The sequence below is a fragment of the Mobula birostris genome, chromosome 9 (genome assembly GCF_030028105.1).
Source record: "Mobula birostris isolate sMobBir1 chromosome 9, sMobBir1.hap1, whole genome shotgun sequence".
Classification (NCBI taxonomy): Eukaryota; Metazoa; Chordata; class Chondrichthyes; order Myliobatiformes; family Myliobatidae; genus Mobula; species Mobula birostris.
The window spans coordinates 117,528,432-117,546,359 of NC_092378.1; the positions used below are offsets into that span (position 1 = coordinate 117,528,432).

The window sequence follows — 17,928 nt, forward strand, 5'->3', positions numbered from 1 at the left end:
ACAACTACATGATAAAAATCCTCATCACCCCTCTAAAAGTCTTTGTCAAAGGACTACTGTTTTGAGTCCCTTATCTAAGAAAGGTTGTGCTGACATTGGAGAGGGTTCAAAGGAGGTTCACAAAAATATTCCTCAAATGAAATGCTTATTATCTAAGGAGCATTTGATGGCTCTGGGTCTGTACTCACTGCAATTTAGAAGAATGGGGGGGGGGGGGGAAATCTCATTGAAATATGTTGAATGTTAAAAGGCCTAGATAGACTGGGTGTGGAGAGGAAGTTTGCTATAGTGGGGAATCTAGGACCAGAGGGCACAATTTCAGAATAGAGGGACACCCATTTAGAACAGAGATGAGGAGGAATTTGTTTAGCGAGAGGATGGTGAATCTGTAATTTATTGCTGCAGGTGTCTGTGGAGGTCAAGTCATTGGGTGTATTAAAGCCGGAGGTTGGTAGATTTTTGATATGTCAGGTGGTAAAAGGTTATGGGGAGAAGGCAGGAGAACGATGTTGAGAGAAAAATGTATCAGACATGATCAACTGGTAGAGTAGACTCAGTGGGCCAAATGGCCTAATTCTGCTCGTATATCTAAAGGTGTTATGGTCTTATAGACTATCATTGTGTTCAGTAGATCACAGCCTTATTACATTTCCAGTGAAAGTATATTATTTGCGATATACAATGTATTTTGATGCTTTAAGAATATGTGCAAACTTCTAATTGTGTAACTTCGAATAACAGGGATAAACATGGGTTTTGTGATTTTGTTTTCAGTAAGTTTACAAACTCGAGATCGAATAGGAATGGGTGGTCCTGTTGTCGATTGCAGAGGAATATTGGATAATGATCTTCCAGAGGGGTGAGTTAATGACTCTCCTTCTTTGAACTGCTGTTTGGAACAAATTTTACTAAGAATTTGAATGTCAAGATGTATTTGGACCAGCATAGGCTAATCATATTAAAACTTCATATGGTGTGCTCAAAGCATTTCTACTTGAAAAATATGCCTTTCCAGTAAATGGTATAATATTCATGGTTTATACAATATTCAATATTTATAGGTTCCCAGCCTATGAGTTGTTTACACACAGTTCTTTGAAACAGCTAGCTAAGTTCAACTTTCAGTATTTCTCAAATAAAGTAACCAAACTGAAAAATGCTTGAAAAGATTCTAAATTAGTTTTTATTTGGATGCATCGCATCTAATGGTAATCCAGAGAAATATTCAATAAGGTCTTTATATAGTATTTTTTTTTGTATGTTGCAGCAAATGTAAAGTGAACAGTTGAACAGTGGACTAAAGGAAAAACACTTCTTTTTCATTTTTGATTACTCAGCAGAATAGAGATCTCAAAATGCTGCAAGTTTTTAACCACTGATTCCGGCATACCTGGGTTTCTGTGGTGCAACAAGGATTTTGGCTTGGAAGACTATGGTACAATGGACACCAAGTTAATAGTTATATTAAAGCAATTTGTCACAAATGGTCAAGCCTTGCATCTTTTGGCTAGGGGATGGAGATTACTTGGATTTGAAACTAAAACTATGGTTCCTTTAATTTTCGTACACAAACATATGTCAGATATCTATGTACATTCATAGTGGGTTTTATGTTTAGTGATTTGATCTACCTTATTTCTTATTGTTAACCTGGTGCTTTGACTCTTGTAGTTGGAGCTCTGGGTACTCAACTGCCAAATTGTTCTTAATGGTCCATAAATTATTATGGCATTTATGCCACTATTCATTTGGCACAAAGTAAAAAGTAATCAGCACCTTCAGAAAGAAAACCAAACAGAAGCTTAGAAATTATTTTAAACTGACTACTTATTAAAAAATGAGATATTGTAACTCAATACAAATGTTATTATATAGGGTAAAACAGGCAGACCATGAGCACCAGTCGAACTATACTTGCATTTAGTCTGTTAAATTTGAATAAAAATGAGACAAGATCCTGATATATTGAGTTCATGGTTTGTTTTGTTATTTTTGTATTAACTTTTGTAACATAATTGGAATAACGGAGAATATTATTACTATTTAATATGATATTAAATACTCATTGCTCTTAGTATTATGTCCTTTTCTCAAATCTCAATACTGGTTTATAATATCAACAAAAAAAAACTTCTATTTATGAGTTGAAATTCATAATCATTGGATGCAATGATTATGAGGACTGCATTTATTTGCAGAGTTCTTGCTTACTGATATTTTAGCTGATATTTCAACAAGTAAGATTTATGCAAGCATTTCTTGCATACTACCGAACATACTTCTAAACGTGAACTGTTTATAAGTAAAGCTTTCCACTAAATTTTGAGTTTTTCTGTGACTAAACTTCAATATTGTTTTTGAGACTAAACTTCTGTTATTGTAGTGTTCATCTATGTTAAAACTATTTACAACAAGGTTTCTGAGTAAAATTCTAAAGTGGCTCCAATGAATCTTATGCAAATATTGATTCAGTATATATTTGGTCACTTTTTCTCCTAATTCAACTCTTTCAGCAACTAAGCAACTTAATGGCAATCGACGGTAATTTATTAGGTCAGCAATTGTGCCATGCTCATCATTTTGAAGATAAACTATATTGCAAAGGATGTATTTTAAATGCTAAGCTTTTAATGACAGTACATAATTTTATTTCAGGCCACTTTTTGAGGATTCTGGACCAGGAAGGCCACTAAGCTGTATAATGGAAGACACTGTGCCATTTACAGACATGACTGGTGCTGCTGGTGGAGGAACCTGCCAATTGATAGAGACTCAAAACCAGGATCAGAGACTGCAAACACAGCGAATCCGAAATTTTGGTGTCCGAGTTCAAATGAACACGCCACAGAGCCGGCCTCATAGCCATCAATCTCCTGTACTACCAGAGGGATATGGTAAAGTGTGGATTCAGTTGTATTCTTTTTAAGTAGTATATAGAAAATAATACTAAGTACCAGATGGCTATCCCTGTGATTGTCAATATTTAATTGCCCCTTAGAAGTGTGTTAGTGTGGTACAGATTGATCTTTCTTTCTCATTCCTAAAGAAAAATGCATAGTTTCTGTTTTTGAACTTCAAGCAGACAAAAGATTTATTTTGTACTGAGTTATTTAATTTTGCTTAAAAGACATTTATCTGAGGTGAGTGCTTGGTTAAAATCACTGTTTGTGGTTTATTTGCATAAATGATATTCATCTTAAGATAAGGAGGAAATTAAACCTTGCACTTCCTATGTAACCATGTCCACATCCCACTTCCTCAAGTCCATTTCAGGGTTCATGAAGCCCCATGGCCTTCTAGATTTGTAATTCAAACACATTCTTTAACCTCAATTCCTTTGGCAGTCTCGTTACAGCAGTATTTCTAAATTGAACTTACAGTCTTCACTAAATATGATTCCCAAAATATTGTGCCGCTCTTTTCCACAATTAGGTAATTGTGTATAATTCCAGTTTTCTAGGCTGATTTCAAATCATCCAATATTTACAATTTCTTTTCTCTCCATAGCCCAATAAAGACCAATGTCAGTTAATCTTAGATAGTGAATTCTAGGCATTGAAGATGCCTGAGGAAAGTGTGAGGACCAGACAATTCAACCAGTAGTTCCACTTTTTCTTTTTATGTCCAGAAGTATTTGCTTGAATTTCTCCAGCCCATTTTCCACCTTTGACTTAGTAGCAAAATAGTTCTAATCCATTCTTCATTTATCATTGCTCAGTCATAGCCAGGGAATGCAATAATGACTCTTCTTCCAAAATGGTTATCACGGGTGTTTCCCAAGGATCAATTTTTATCTTCCCCTCTTTCTCACCTTTGTGCTGCTGAAGTTGTATTAAACATTTATGGCAAATATTTGACTATTTTAAATATGCTCCATTGATAACATTTATATGTACTCTGACATTTTGACTACCCTTGGAGTCTGAACTTTTTTTAATACTTGGGAGGGTAAGAGTTGGAATTTCCTATGGGATCTCAGTTTAGAAACATCACCAGGAATTTTTCCCATTTTGCCAAAACCCAATTTCCCACCAGTCTTTGTATATTTGCTGTAATGTAAAAATATGTCTCGAAAAGCAGAAATCAGTGCTAATGAAGCTAAATCCACCTAGATTACTTTTAAGTATGAAACTTATCTTGTACTTTCATTTATGCTCAATAGGTGAAGCATGTTAATGAATAGACTCACTTGGAAACCTTTCACTCACTGTAACATGCTAATTCTTTAAAAAATCTTCAAATACCACATGTTGTTGGTTTCATTAATGATACATTGTTTAAAGTAGCAATAAAATTAATAAAATGACATTTCTGTGCTTAAAATTTTGTATCAATATAATTGTAAGAAATACTTTGTTTAACTATTAAATTGGGGAAGTAGTATTAATTCAAAGAGACAAGTTTAAAACTGCAAAGGAAATTTTGGCACAGAGTAATTATGTTTATAACATCTTTTGCACATCATATTTGTTTGAAACTTAATTACATGTTTTAATTGTTGCAGATGCACAAGTTGCAATACACCTTTACATATAGTGCATGTTTTCTAGTTTGAGTAAATCACAACTTAAGAGTACAGATGTTTCTGGTTATGATTTTAAACCAAACAACCTTTCTTTGTTCCTTAAGTTTCATTTTGAAATTAATCATAATGCATGGTTTCCTATATAGACCTATATTAAGAAAGGAAAAGAGACCAACTTCACACTCAATTTTAATCAGCTAGTTAGGTATAATATTATCTACTCATCTTCCCCTTTCAGCAAATTAGGTAAATTTAATTACAATTGTACAAATGGAGTAGCAAGACATATTCAAGTTTTGTGCATTTGAACTATGTATCTGAGCAGGATGCATTGGTTCATTGAGAAACAGCTTCCATAAAAAGAGATTAAAATTTCATCCTAAATCATTCTCTACTTGTTTTCAGAGCAGCGAACAACGGTACAGGGACAAATTTATTTTCTGCATACACAGACTGGAGTCAGCACTTGGCATGATCCTCGAATACCAAGGTTATTGACAAAATCTAATAGAACTACAGAAGAAAAATTTTTGCTGTGTAGATAATACCACTGATTCTAATTTGATTTATTTGTTTTTGCAGAGATTTAACAAATTTTAACTATGATGAGCTTGGTCCTTTGCCTTCAGGGTGGGAAGTCAGAAGTACAGTGTCAGGAAGAATATATTTTGTAGATCACAACAATCGAACTACACAGTTTACAGACCCCAGACTACATCATATAATGAGGTAAGTTGTTCAAGTCACTATTCACCTTTGTTAGGAATAAATAAGCCTATTTTCAAATTTTATTTTATTTTAATTTGGTGCTTATTTCCAGTTTTCTTTAGTGTTTGGTAAAGGAAGTTCATTTTAAGTATTAAAACTTTTCGGTCATTAAGCTGCATCAACTTTTGGTCTCTAAACACAGCTAGTTCAAAGTAATACCCAGATCATGGGTTGATGCAATGTGCTTTGCCTTGTTTGCACAAGTTACATGATAAAGTAATTCTGAGATTTGGAATCTACCTTGATATAAGTGGAATGGGGGTGTTAGGCAATGTGACAAAGACTGACTTTAATGCTTTTAATGCAGGAGAGTTTATGCTGCTTCGTATTGCTGCTTTATCCAAACATGGAAGTTGAAGTAATCTTACTTTGCATTCTCCCATGAAATTGGTTTAGCAGCAGAACTGATTCGTTTCAGTCACAATATTTCATTAGTTTTTTTTTAATAGATAGTGTTGCCTACTTGATTAAGTACTGGAACCATTCATAAAATATTTGCTAAGCAGCACAACCTTTGGAGTGAAATTCCTCTGACTGAATAACTTTGGTAACATTTTCTTTTACATAATCACATACTTTTCATTTTCAACCTATTTTTCACTCTTTCTTGGTTTTCAGTGTATCACTGATCACAATCTCCCATAACCAAATGGAATTTTTGAGTATTTTAGATGGGTTTTGAAATTCACATGGTACATTTCAAGAACAAAATGTAAAATTTGAATGGCTATCATTTATCATCAAAAAGAAATTTATTAGTGGAGAAAAGTTAATATAGGGCCTAGGGCCTCTGCCCCTTCCCTCTTCAGTCCTGACAAAGAGTTCTGGCCCGAAATGTTGACTGATCGTTTCCACGGATACTGCCTGACCTGCTGAGTTCCTCCAGCATGTTCTGAGTGTTGCTTTGACCCCAGCATCTGCAGATTATTTTGTGTTTACGAAAAGTTAATATATTTTTTTAAGTTGGTGTTTTGACTTGTCACCTATTAAAATAAAAATACAAGCCCTAAGAAAGACAGTTATGGTAGCACATAAATATATAAAAAAGTTCTAATATTGTGTGTAGCCTCTGTTCCCAACTTCAGTTTTTTTTTTCGTATGTTTGTGTGGTGATCTTCATGGTTTTATGTAACTGTCTTTTATATGTCATATAGCCTTCCTAAAAAGAACAATGTCTATGGTCAAGTGCAGTGCCACTGGATTGTTATGGTCTCTTAAACTTTGGAAAATATGCTTGAAATGAGCTTGTCTTGTCTTTATCACATTATCTAAAAACATTATTGTCAATGCTAATGTTTCCACAAAATTTTAGAGTACTTGTGGATCAACTCACTGTGGGAATAGTCATATTGATTTTCAGTTAAGTTAATAACATTGTAATTACGTGAAAACAAGTATGTTTCTTTGATTTGAAGAACTAGAGCTTGCAGTACTAGATTTTCTATTTGAAGATGGCCACATTTGAGCTTGGTAGCTTCCATCTCGTCATGGAAAAGTTGCAAGGAGTTAAATCAATGACCAAGTTAATGTGGTTGCCCAACCCCTTAGACCTATCCATAAGTGATGTAAAATATGATTTGTTTCAGGAACAAGCAAATGATGAGGTTGTTGTTCAGTTCCACAAACATTTCTTCCAGGGCCTATGATCCATTACACAGGTACTACCACATCTCTTGGCAGCTTCACTTGAAGCTGGTGATTTTTTAAATATATATATATTTCTTTTCAGTTTTCATGAAAGTGGAAGTAAGGCTAAGTCAGCCTCTAATGCTTGAGATTTCACTAGGTTGGCATCAGCAGCAACACTTCCCAAATGATGGCCACTGACAGAAGTGATGATAAATTTATAGTTTCATGTTATTTGAGTGCAAGCCTATAATCCTTATGAAGGCTTTAGAGTTGATAGTAAGAGCCCTATCGCTTCATGAACCACTTGTGGACATTAGCACTTGAGGAAATCTCCACACCACAAAAGCTGTGCATCCTGTTATATTGGTACTTTTTTCCCATGGGAGGTGATGGAAGTGCAAATGCAAATATAAATCAATAGAAACAAATAACGAGACCATGAGATAACAAGATAAAGATTCCTTAATGTGGGATCGTTGGCTGTGGGAACATCTCAATGGATAGACAAGTGAGTGTTGTGGGGTAGTCTGATAGTTATGGGGTAGTAACTGCTCTTGAAGCTGGTGGTGTGAATCCAGAGGCTCTTGTTCCTTCTACCTGATGGCAGCAGCCAGAAAAAAGCATGGCCTGGGTGATGGTGATATCTGATGATGGATGCTGCTTTCCTATAACAGCATTTCATGTAGATATGCACAGTGGTTAGAAGGGCTTTACCCGTGTTGTACCTGGCCAAATCTGCTAACTTTTAAGATTTTTTATTCAAAGGCATTGGTGTGTCCATACCAGGAAACCACTTAACAGGATACCACTGAATATGACTTAATGAAGTAATTGTACTGTAAAATATTAGGATAGGAAAGTTAAATACTTCAATAGCTTGGCATGGTGGTGTAGCTAATAGATCAGCTCCATCACCTTAGGGACCTGAGTTCAGTCCTGATTCTGTGCTCTATTTGTGTGAAGTTTGCACATTTTCCTTGTGACAACATGAGTTTATTGCTGAAGTTTCTTTCCATATTCTGAAAATTCATGGTAGGTTGGTTAATTGGCACTATAAATTGTCCTTGGTGTGTAGACAATAAGTAGAATATAGAATGCAATCAATGGAGGAAAAGATGGCTGATGTTCAGCATGGATTTGGTGTACCGAAGGGCATGACTCTTTCAGTATGAGAATCATCCATCAATAGTGCGTGTCTGAAAGTTAAGAGAAGATCATTTTGGAACAGAGTTCTCAAAGCAAAGAATTAACAATTATGTTTTTTTAAATTTTGCATGCCTTCATCTCTTCATTGCAGTTTGCTTCATCTTTTAGTTTATTTCCTTTCAAGATGCCGCAGCAGTATGCAAACGAAGAAGGTTATGAATGGAAGAGAGTAGGAGCCCTGAGAGGAGTAAATTACCAAAAAAATTACAGAAAATTCAACAAAAGAAAGATGATAGCAAATGCAGTTTTATTATGCAATAACAAACTTACTAAATTTATGTTTACTAATAATGTAGTTTTCAACTGAATTATGAGTTGGAAACTCTTCTTTATGCATAATTTTCATAGTTGTGGATGTCTTATTTCTCAAGACTCCATTCCTCTCCAAGTCTTATTTATTATTAGGGGTGATAGCCACAATTATAAAAGTAAACTAGTCTGATAGTTAACCACTTTAACCTGAAGGTTCTGACTTGGAAATTGACAGCAAAGGCACTGTTATGACCATGAAAAAATGGAATTGAAGAACTTTTTCTTTGGCTAATTTCTTCACCACTAACTCTTCAAAATATAAGTAGTTATGCAATGACAGATAAATCACTAAAAGGAATACCAATTCAACATACTGTCTGATAAAGTAAAACTCTGGGCAAGATTATTATCTGCATAGTATCTGGAAATTTTGAGTGCTTACAAAACACCAAACATTTGGATATCTGTATAAACTGTACCTTTTTGATTTATTTAGGCTTCTTTGGAATAGATTTTAATAGCAAGTGAAAATAGATTGTTGGTAAAGCCTTTTAAGTTTTCCAACTTCTCTGCCCTTGCTTTGACAGATACCCCAATACCTTGGTGGAAATTCATAATTTCATTCCTTACTTGTGGTACACAGATTTATTGTTAGAATGTTTAGCTTGCTACGGTTTATTGGTCTTCATATTCTTTGTGTGGAAAACAGATGTCACATTTTATTAATGCTTGGACGTATAGGATGCAGGACTAATTAATTCAACTTGAACTAATTCAGATTCAGTTTCATTTATTTATCAAGTGTACATTGGAAGATACAGTGAAATGAGTCATTTATGTTAACAACCAATGCACCCAATGATATGTCGAGGGCAGCCTGCAAGTGTTGTCATTTGATGTGGATTGGAACAACCAGCTTATGCTGGCAAACAGTCCTTCCTTGTGGTTGCAGGCTGTTACTTTCTTGTTGCAATGCTGCTTATGGTTGTGCTGGCACAGGTGGTTGGTTCAGTCAAGGTAAGTCAAACCCTTCCAAGAGGAGATGAAGATTTAGTTCTTTGTTTAATGATATACCGGACAAACTTGTTTGCCTTCGGGAGCACGTGGCTGCAACTAGTTGATGTGGTGAAGCCAGCGATATCTATCTATGACAACTTTGTAGAGTATTTTCCTATTTCTTTGACTGTCTGATCTGGTAACCAGGGGTCTTTCCCAATGCGATACAGTCTGGCTCACACTGCAGTTCTGGGCTCAAATGACTTCACCTATCAACCAAAACTGTGTGGCTGCCTTTATGCACCTGACTAACCACTATCTCAAGTGTTGGACACTGCTCGGTTTCTTCCCTAAAGCACTTTAGCTGGGGACTACCCTCTGAGGTCTGGATATGGTGTAATTTGATATGTCAGCAGAAGTATGTTCAGAGCCTTGGTGATGCCTTTCCTCTCTTGATTTTAGAAACAACCGTTGGAAGATATCCACAAACCTTTCTGCTTGGTCGTTGGATGTGGATGATATGGGTGAGCAGATATGGATAATTCTGCTGTTCTGGCAGAATGCAGCAGACTGTTGTGAACTGAATTGATCTTCAGCCACTTTGAATGGTAGCCTCTGTCATTGGTGACTTCACAGATAATACTTCTAGCCATTTGGAATAGGCGTCAACCAAGACAAGGTAGGTACACCAGTTGGTTGGCTAAAGTCGATAGAGGGGTATGACACCTTCATCAACTTTGACTGGCCATTTGTCAACGAGCTACCCGGAGACACGCTGAAAAAGAGGATCTGCAGCTATTTCTGCTCTGATCTTGTTGCCTGTGACTAGAAGACCTTCAACAGAATCTGATACAACCTGATGGACTTCGCAATCAATTGAGATCGCATCCACAACTGCATCTTCATTCTTAGTAACCTGCCGATTCATAAGTGTGGAGTGGACATCTGTTTGACCAAGTTCGTGGGTTGATGTGTACTTGATTTCAAAATTGTAGGCTAATAACATTATTGCCCACCGCTGTATACACTGGGATGCCTTACTTAGACTTGAAGAGCAGCAGCGGTGAATCAGTAAGGAGAGTGAATTGTGTTCCGTAAAGCATCTTGTGGAATTTTCTTTCACGGCAGAGCTTCCTTCTCGATTTGTCCTTAAATCTTTTCTGCTGCAGTCAGTGTTCTGGCTGTATGCATGACAGCTTTCTCAGAACCATGAGGGTTGATAGAGATGTGATATGATGGCTCCCACCCAGTAGTTGGATACATCCCTTGTGATGACAGTTGGCAACTCTGGATTGAAACATATCAAGAGAAAGTCAGACGACAGCATATTCTACACCTGATGAAAAGCCTGTTGGCATTGTTTGGAGCATTTCCATGTGCACCCTTGTGGGGCATTGAGTAGCTCCCTCATCCAGTGCATTGCTGGGAGAAATGAGTGATGATGCCTAAAAATGATCATAAAGTGCTGACATCTGATAGCAGTGATGTTTTCGGGATCTGGGCGACAACTGCGCTCAAATATGATGAATGCCAGATACTTGATTAAAGGCATCAGGAGACTACATTTTCTGCAAATCCAAAATTTTGTAATTTGTTCAAAATGCGATCCAGGCGTTGGCATAGTTCTGTGATCTATGCCCATCACAATGATGTTATCGAGGTAAGCAGTCAGCGTGGTGTCCATAAGCTGTTGGAAAATTGAAGGACCTGCCTTAATAAAGGCAGGTGGAGGAAGGAAAACAACCCCTTATGTGTTGTAATAGTGAGAGGACCCTGGAAATTTTCTGCCACTTCTACCTGGAGGTGGGCTTCAGCTAAATCTAATTTTTGCAAAGTACAGTCTACCGTTCAATTTTGCTAAAAGATCTGCTGGGACCGGTAATGGGTACTGGTGTCTCCAGAGCTGCATTGAGACCAGTTGAGAAGTCTACACACAATCTCACTGTACTGTTGGCTTTCTTGATAATGACTATTACTGGAGCTGTCCAACGTGAAAAGTTGACAGCTTTGATCACAGCAATCTAGCTTTTATTCCATGATGGGTAAGGTTGCTTATGGTACCGGTCTTTTGGGATAGTAGGCTGACTTTGCGTCTGACGGAGGTGGAATTCCGCCAACAGTTTGGTGTATGGTCTCATTTACTGATGGTAGTATGGCATTGACTAACATGATGTGAATGGCCAGTGTCTTCTTACAGATCTCATCTAGAGGGATGCTCCAGAGATCAAATTTATCCATCTAGTCAATGCCAAGAACATTGAAATCTGGCTGGTTGTTAGGCAACCACACACCATTGGTTTGGTTACCGTTCAGCCTTACCATGCAGTGCAGTTCCCCAATCAGCTAAAGGTTCAACCCAATGCACTGCAGACAGACCAATGTGTTGATATCAAGTTGTAGCTTGACTACCTGATTGTTGATAAATGTACCATCTTCTGGGACCGAAGTCAACTTTGAATGTGATCATTAAACTTTTGTAGATTTTAATTGCTTGTGAAATTTCTTGCCTTTGTGTTTCACTGGGCAGGAAGACAGTGAAGGATGGCAAAAGCCTTCTTTGTGACTACAGTATTGGCATTTATTGCAAATGTGTTTCTTGTATTGGCAGTTTCTTGCATAATGCAACGCACCACAGTTACAGCAAGCTGTATTTGGCCGCTTGGAGACCTACTGAGTGATAATGTGTGGGCCATTAGAAACTGCATTGATGTTTTTTTCGACCAGGTTGGAATCGTATTTCAGGCTGATCAAATATTCTGGAGTGACAGCTTGTAGATTCATAGAAACATAGAAAACCTACAGCACAATACAGGCCATTCAGCCCACAAAGCTGTGCTGAACATGTCCTTGCCTGAGAAACTACCTAGGGTTAACCACTATTTTTCTGAGCTCCATATACCTGTCCAGGAGTCTCTTAAAAAATCCTATCGTATCTGCCTCCACCACCGTCGCCGGTAGCCCATTCCATACACTTGCCATTCTCTCTGTAAAAAAATTTACCCCTGATATCTCCTCTGTACCTACTTCCAAGCACCTTAAAACTGTGCCCTCTCATGCTAGCCTTTTCAGCCCTGGGGAAAAAAGCCTCTGACTATTCACACAATCAATGCCTCTCTCATCATCTTATATATCTCTTATCAGGTCACCTCTCATCCTCTGTCGCTCCAAGGAAAAAAGGCTGAGTTCACTCAACCTATTCTCATAAAGCATTCTCCCCAATCCAGGCAACATCCTTGTAAATCTCCTCTGCACCCTTTCTATGGTTTCCACATCCTTCCTATAGTGAGGCAACCAGAGTTGAACACAGTACTCCAAGTGGGGTCTGACCAGCTGCAACATTACCTCTTGGCTCCTAAACACTTTTCTTTTTCAATATTGTTATTGATTTCTTACATAAAAGAATAGAGAGTACAGGAGGATATATATTATATATCAATTACAATATATTTAAGTCACACTTATAGTCTCATTACCCTATATTCATGTAAATAAAATGCAATTGTAATATTGAAAAGTAATAACTTTATTGTACAAAAAACATCTAAACCCATTACCAAGAAAAGCTGTTTGGTAAAGAAAGAAAAAAGGAAAAAATCCTTTTCATATAGTAAAACATATTATTAGCCAACATCTGTACATAATAACAAATTAAAGATTTTGGAAATAATTCAAAAATGGTCCCCACAATGGTAGAAAGTCTTGTCTAGATTCAGAAATTGAACAACGAATTTTCTCTAAATTTAAGCATGACATAACATCGCTTAACCATTGAGCATGAGTAGGCAGAACAACATCCTTTCACTTAAGCAACAATGCCCTCCTAGCTTTAAGAGAAATAAAAGCCAAAATGTGCAAATCAGGTGTCTCCAAGGTAATATCTTTTCCTCCAACAATACCGAATAAGGCAGTCAAAGGGTTAGGTTTAAAATTTACTTTGAAAAGTACAGAAAAAATTTGGAATACTTCCTTCCAATATTTTTCAAGACTCAATCTCACGATTGATGAAGGCCATTGCACCGTATGCTTTCTTAACCACAGAGTCAACCTGCGCAATAGCCTTGAGTGTCCTATGGACTCAGACCCCAAGATCCCTCTGACCCCCCACACTGCCAAGAGTCTTACCATTAATACTATATTCTGTTATCATATTTGACCTACCAAAATGAACCATCTCACACTTATCTGGGTTGAACTCATATCGTTATTGTTATTGTCTTTTTTAAATGTATTTTTTTTATAATCGCAACATCCTGCAGGACATTAAGCACTGCAGGTTTCTCCCATCAGCAAGTTGCTTGTTGACAAAGATACTGAAGGTGCTGGACTTGGAGCAGCCTGTACTGCTGCCTGTGACAGAGAGGAGTCAGTGTGTGAAGGCGGTGTGTAGTCTAGCAGCATATCGTCATATCAGGGTCTTGCTCCAGTCTGGCCAGGAGCCGTTCACAAATGTCTGCATCACCTGTTGCCTGAAGTCCGCAAATAAAAATAAGACATTTGAACTGTGATTCAGTCATGTTACCCAGCTTCAACTTTTCACATTCGAGATTGATGACATCGGCATATGTCATTAAGTCATTCATGTCATGCTTAATGAGCTTTAGGCAATGGTATCAAACACTGAAGAGAGATGACTGCTCCATAAGAGTGCTTTTAGCTGCCTGACAGTTTTGTCAAACAATGGATCATGCGGGTTCTTAGGCAGGATGAAGCTGAAATAATGCTAAGGAGAAATTGATATTCATACCATCAGATTGGATGGTACCCAGATGGAACATAAGGTATAGCTCCTCCACCCTGAGGGTGGCCTCGTCTTGATAAAAGAAGAGGCCATGGATCGACACTTTGGAACAGGACTGAGAATTGGAATTAAAATGCTCGGCCACCGGGAAGTCCTGTTTGTGGCAGATGGAGTGGAGGTGCTCGATGAAGCAGTCCCCCAGTTTACAATGGGTCTCACCAATGTAGAAGAGGCTGCATCAGGCACAATAGTCAATCCCAGCATATTCGCAGGTGGTGTTGCCTCACCTGAAAGGACTGTTTGGGGCCCTGAGTGGAATTGAGGGAAGAGATGTATGGCAGGTGTAGCACTTAGGCTGGCTTGCTGGGTTAAGTGCCTGGAGGCAATACCTCACCTGTTTCACCATCCTACTAGAACAACAGCTTGCTGCTTTTGTTGAATTGCAAGTAAATCTTCTGCTAAAATCACCGTGTTGATATAATACAGCACCTCATTGTCAATTTGTTGAGTTTTCTCACCTGTAACTACTGATGAAACCCAAAGTCAGGAGATAGAAGCAATGGCCAATCTTTGGAAGTCAGCCTGGAATTGATGGTCAACTGACCATGAGGCTTTGGTTGCTTCAGCCCACCGTAACACCATGGTAGCATGCTTTAGTTTTATTTTGCTATATTTGGAGGTTTTTACTAATTCCTAGTACTCACCAGTTTAGTTGAAGTTGATAATGAATAGAGTGCTTTGGGGGAGGGGCTTAGCATATGAAAATCTGTTAATATTGACTAAAGATTCCTGTTATTGTTATAAGTAATTCATAGTTAGGAGTAGATACAGGCAATTCAATACCATGAATCCCTTTTGCACTTAGTAAAATGCCAACTCTATATCCTTTATTATCTTACTCATTTGGTTCATATCCCTTCATGCACCCAACTACCAAAAGTATGTCAATTACATATTTAAAATGAATTGAGATTTCATGTACTGTTTTTCATTAGAGAAATTTCCGAATTTATTGTGAAAAAATGTTTCTTGTTCTTCCCTTTATGGATTCACTCTGCATGATTTCAGACTCAGAATCAGGTTTAATATCACTGGCACATGTCGTGAAATTTGTTATGGTGCAGCAAGTACATAATAATAAAACTCTAAATTACAGTAAGAAGGGTGTGTGCACTAAATAGTGCAAAAAGAGAAAAAATAGTTGTGAGGTAGTATTCATGGGTTCAATGTCCATTCAGATACCTGATGGCAGAGGGGAAGAAACTATTTTTGAATCATTGAGTGTGTGCCTTCAGGCTCCTGTATGTCCTCCCTTATGGTGGCAATGAGAAGAGGGCATGTCCTGGGTGATGGGGGTCCTTAATAATAGATGCCACGTTTTTGAGACATTGCTCCTTGATAATATCCTGGGTGCTGGGGAAACTACAGCCCATGATGGAGCAGACTGAGTTTACAACTTTCTGTAGCTTATTTCGATCCTGTGCAGTGACCCTCCCCAACCCCCACCATACCAGATGGTGATGCAGCAAGTTAGAATACTCTTCACCGTACACTTGTAGAAATTTGCGAGTATCATTGGTGACATACTAAATTTCCTCAAACTTCTAATGAAATATAGCTGCTGTCGTGCCTTCTTTGTAACTTCGATATGTTTGGCCCAAGATAGATCCACAGGGATGTTGACACCCAGAAACTTGAAATTGCTCACCCTTTCCACTTCTGATTCCTCAATGAGAACTGGTGTGTATTCCTTGTCTCACCGTTTCTAAATTCCACAATCAATTCCTTGGTCTTACTGGCGTTGAGTGCAAGGTTGTTGCTGTGATCACTCAACCTACTGGTCTGTCTCACTCCCGTATGTCTTCTCGTCACCATCTGAAATTCAGCCAACAATAGTATATGGCATTTGAGCTGTGCCTAACCACACAGTCATTGGTATAGAGAGAGTAGAGCAGTGGGCTAAGCACACGTCCTTGACGTGCACCAGTATTAATTATCAGCGAGGTGGCGTTATTATTTCTGATCCACACAGACTTTGGTTTTCCGTTGAGGAAATTGAGGGTTCATTTGCAGAGGGAGGTACAGAGACCCAGGTTTTGAAGCTTTTTGATCAGAGCTATAAGAATGATTATGTTAAGCACTGAACTGTAGTCAGTTAACAGGAACCTGACCTAAGTATTACTGTTGTCCAGGTGATCCAAAGCCTCGTGAAGAGCCAGTGAGATCACATCCACTGTAGGTCTGTTGTGGTGATAGGCAGACACTGCAGTGGGTTTGCTTAGGCAGGAGTTGATTCTAGCCATAACCAACCTGTCAAAGCACTTCCTCACCACAACAGTTGTTCAGTCAGCTCATCCTGCTCTTCTTGGGTATGATTGTTGCCCTTTTGAAGCTGGTAGGAACTTCCGACTATGGCATTGGGAGATTGAAAATGGCTTTGAACACACTTGCCAGTTTGTTGGCACAGGCTTTCAGAATACTACCAGGTACAGCATCGGGGCCTGTTGCCTTACGAGTGTTCACCCTCTTCAAAGTCATTCTGACAACATCTCTAAGACAGAAATCACAGGGTCACTGGATGCTGCAGGGATTTTTATAGCAGTAGTTTTATTCTTCCTCTCAAAGCTTGCATAAAGGGCATTGTAACACACGTCAAAGTTGCTGGTGAACACAGCAGGCCAGGCAGCATCTGTAGGAAGAGGTGCAGTGGACGTTTCAGGCCGAGACCCTTCGTCAGGACTAACTGAAGGAAGAGTGAGTAAGGGATTTGAAAGTTGGAGTTGGAGGGGGAGGGGGAGATCCAAAATGATAGGAGAAGACAGGAGGGGGAGGGATAGAGCCAAGAGCTGGACAGGTGATAGGCAAAAGGGAATACGAGAGGATCATGGGACAGGAGGTCCGGGAAGAAAGACAAGGGGGGGGGACCCAGAGGATGGGCAAGAGGTATATTCAGAGGGACAGAGGGAGAAAAAGGAGAGTGAGAGAAAGAATGTGTGCATAAAAATAAGTAACAAATGGGGTACGAGGGGGAGGTGGGGCCTTAGCGGAAGTTAGAGAAGTCGATGTTCATGCCATCAGGTTGGAGGCTACCCAGACGGAATATAAGGTGTTGTTCCTCCAACCTGAGTGTGGCTTCATCTTTACAGTAGAGGAGGCCGTGGCACTTATCCGTGTAAGCAGAACAAGTGCTACACATGCCTTTACACTTCCTCCCTTACCACCATTCAGGGCCCCAAACAGTCCTTCCAGGTGAGGCAACACTTCACCTGTGAGTCGACTGGGGTGATATACTGCGTCCGGTGCTCCCGATGTGGCCTTTTATATATTGGCGAGACCCGACGCAGACTGGGAGACCGCTTTGCTGAACATCTACGCTCTGTCCGCCAGAGAAAGCAGGATCTCCCAGTGGCCACACATTTTAATTCCACATCCCATTCCCATTCTGACATGTCTATCCACGGCCTCCTCTACTGTAAAGATGAAGCCACACTCAGGTTGGAAGAACAACACCTTATATTCCGTCTGGGTAGCCTCCAACCTGATGGCATGAACATCGACTTCTCTAACTTCCGCTAAGGCCCCACCTTCCCCTCGTACCCCATCTGTTACTTATTTTTATGCACACATTCTTTCTCTCACTCTCCTTTTTCTCCCTCTGTCCCTCTGAATATACCTCTTCCCCATCCTCTGGGTCCCCCCCCCCTTGTCTTTCTTCCCGGACCTCCTGTCCCATGATCCTCTCGTATCCCCTTTTGCCTATCACTTGTCCAGCTCTTGGTTCTATCCCTCCCCCTCCTGTCTTCTCCTATCATTT

At 38.8% G+C, this 17,928-nt stretch overlaps 1 protein-coding gene across 8 annotated transcripts in view; it reads left to right on the forward strand.

Moving 5' to 3' along the window:
- The window catches only part of smurf1 (SMAD specific E3 ubiquitin protein ligase 1), a 159,033-nt gene that overhangs the window by 98,955 nt on the left and 42,150 nt on the right, over window positions 1–17,928 (forward strand). For 6 of the 8 annotated variants that reach the window (XM_072268676.1, XM_072268675.1, XM_072268677.1 and 3 more), the window contains 5 exons: window positions 775–859; window positions 2,656–2,894; window positions 4,931–5,015; window positions 5,108–5,254; window positions 6,880–6,951. In XM_072268676.1, the coding sequence (XP_072124777.1) occupies window positions 775–859; window positions 2,656–2,894; window positions 4,931–5,015; window positions 5,108–5,254; window positions 6,880–6,951 (628 nt within the window). The remainder of the gene's footprint in view (window positions 1–774; window positions 860–2,655; window positions 2,895–4,930; window positions 5,016–5,107; window positions 5,255–6,879; window positions 6,952–17,928) is intronic. The other 2 variants (XM_072268680.1, XM_072268683.1) reach the window with 1 other exon arrangement.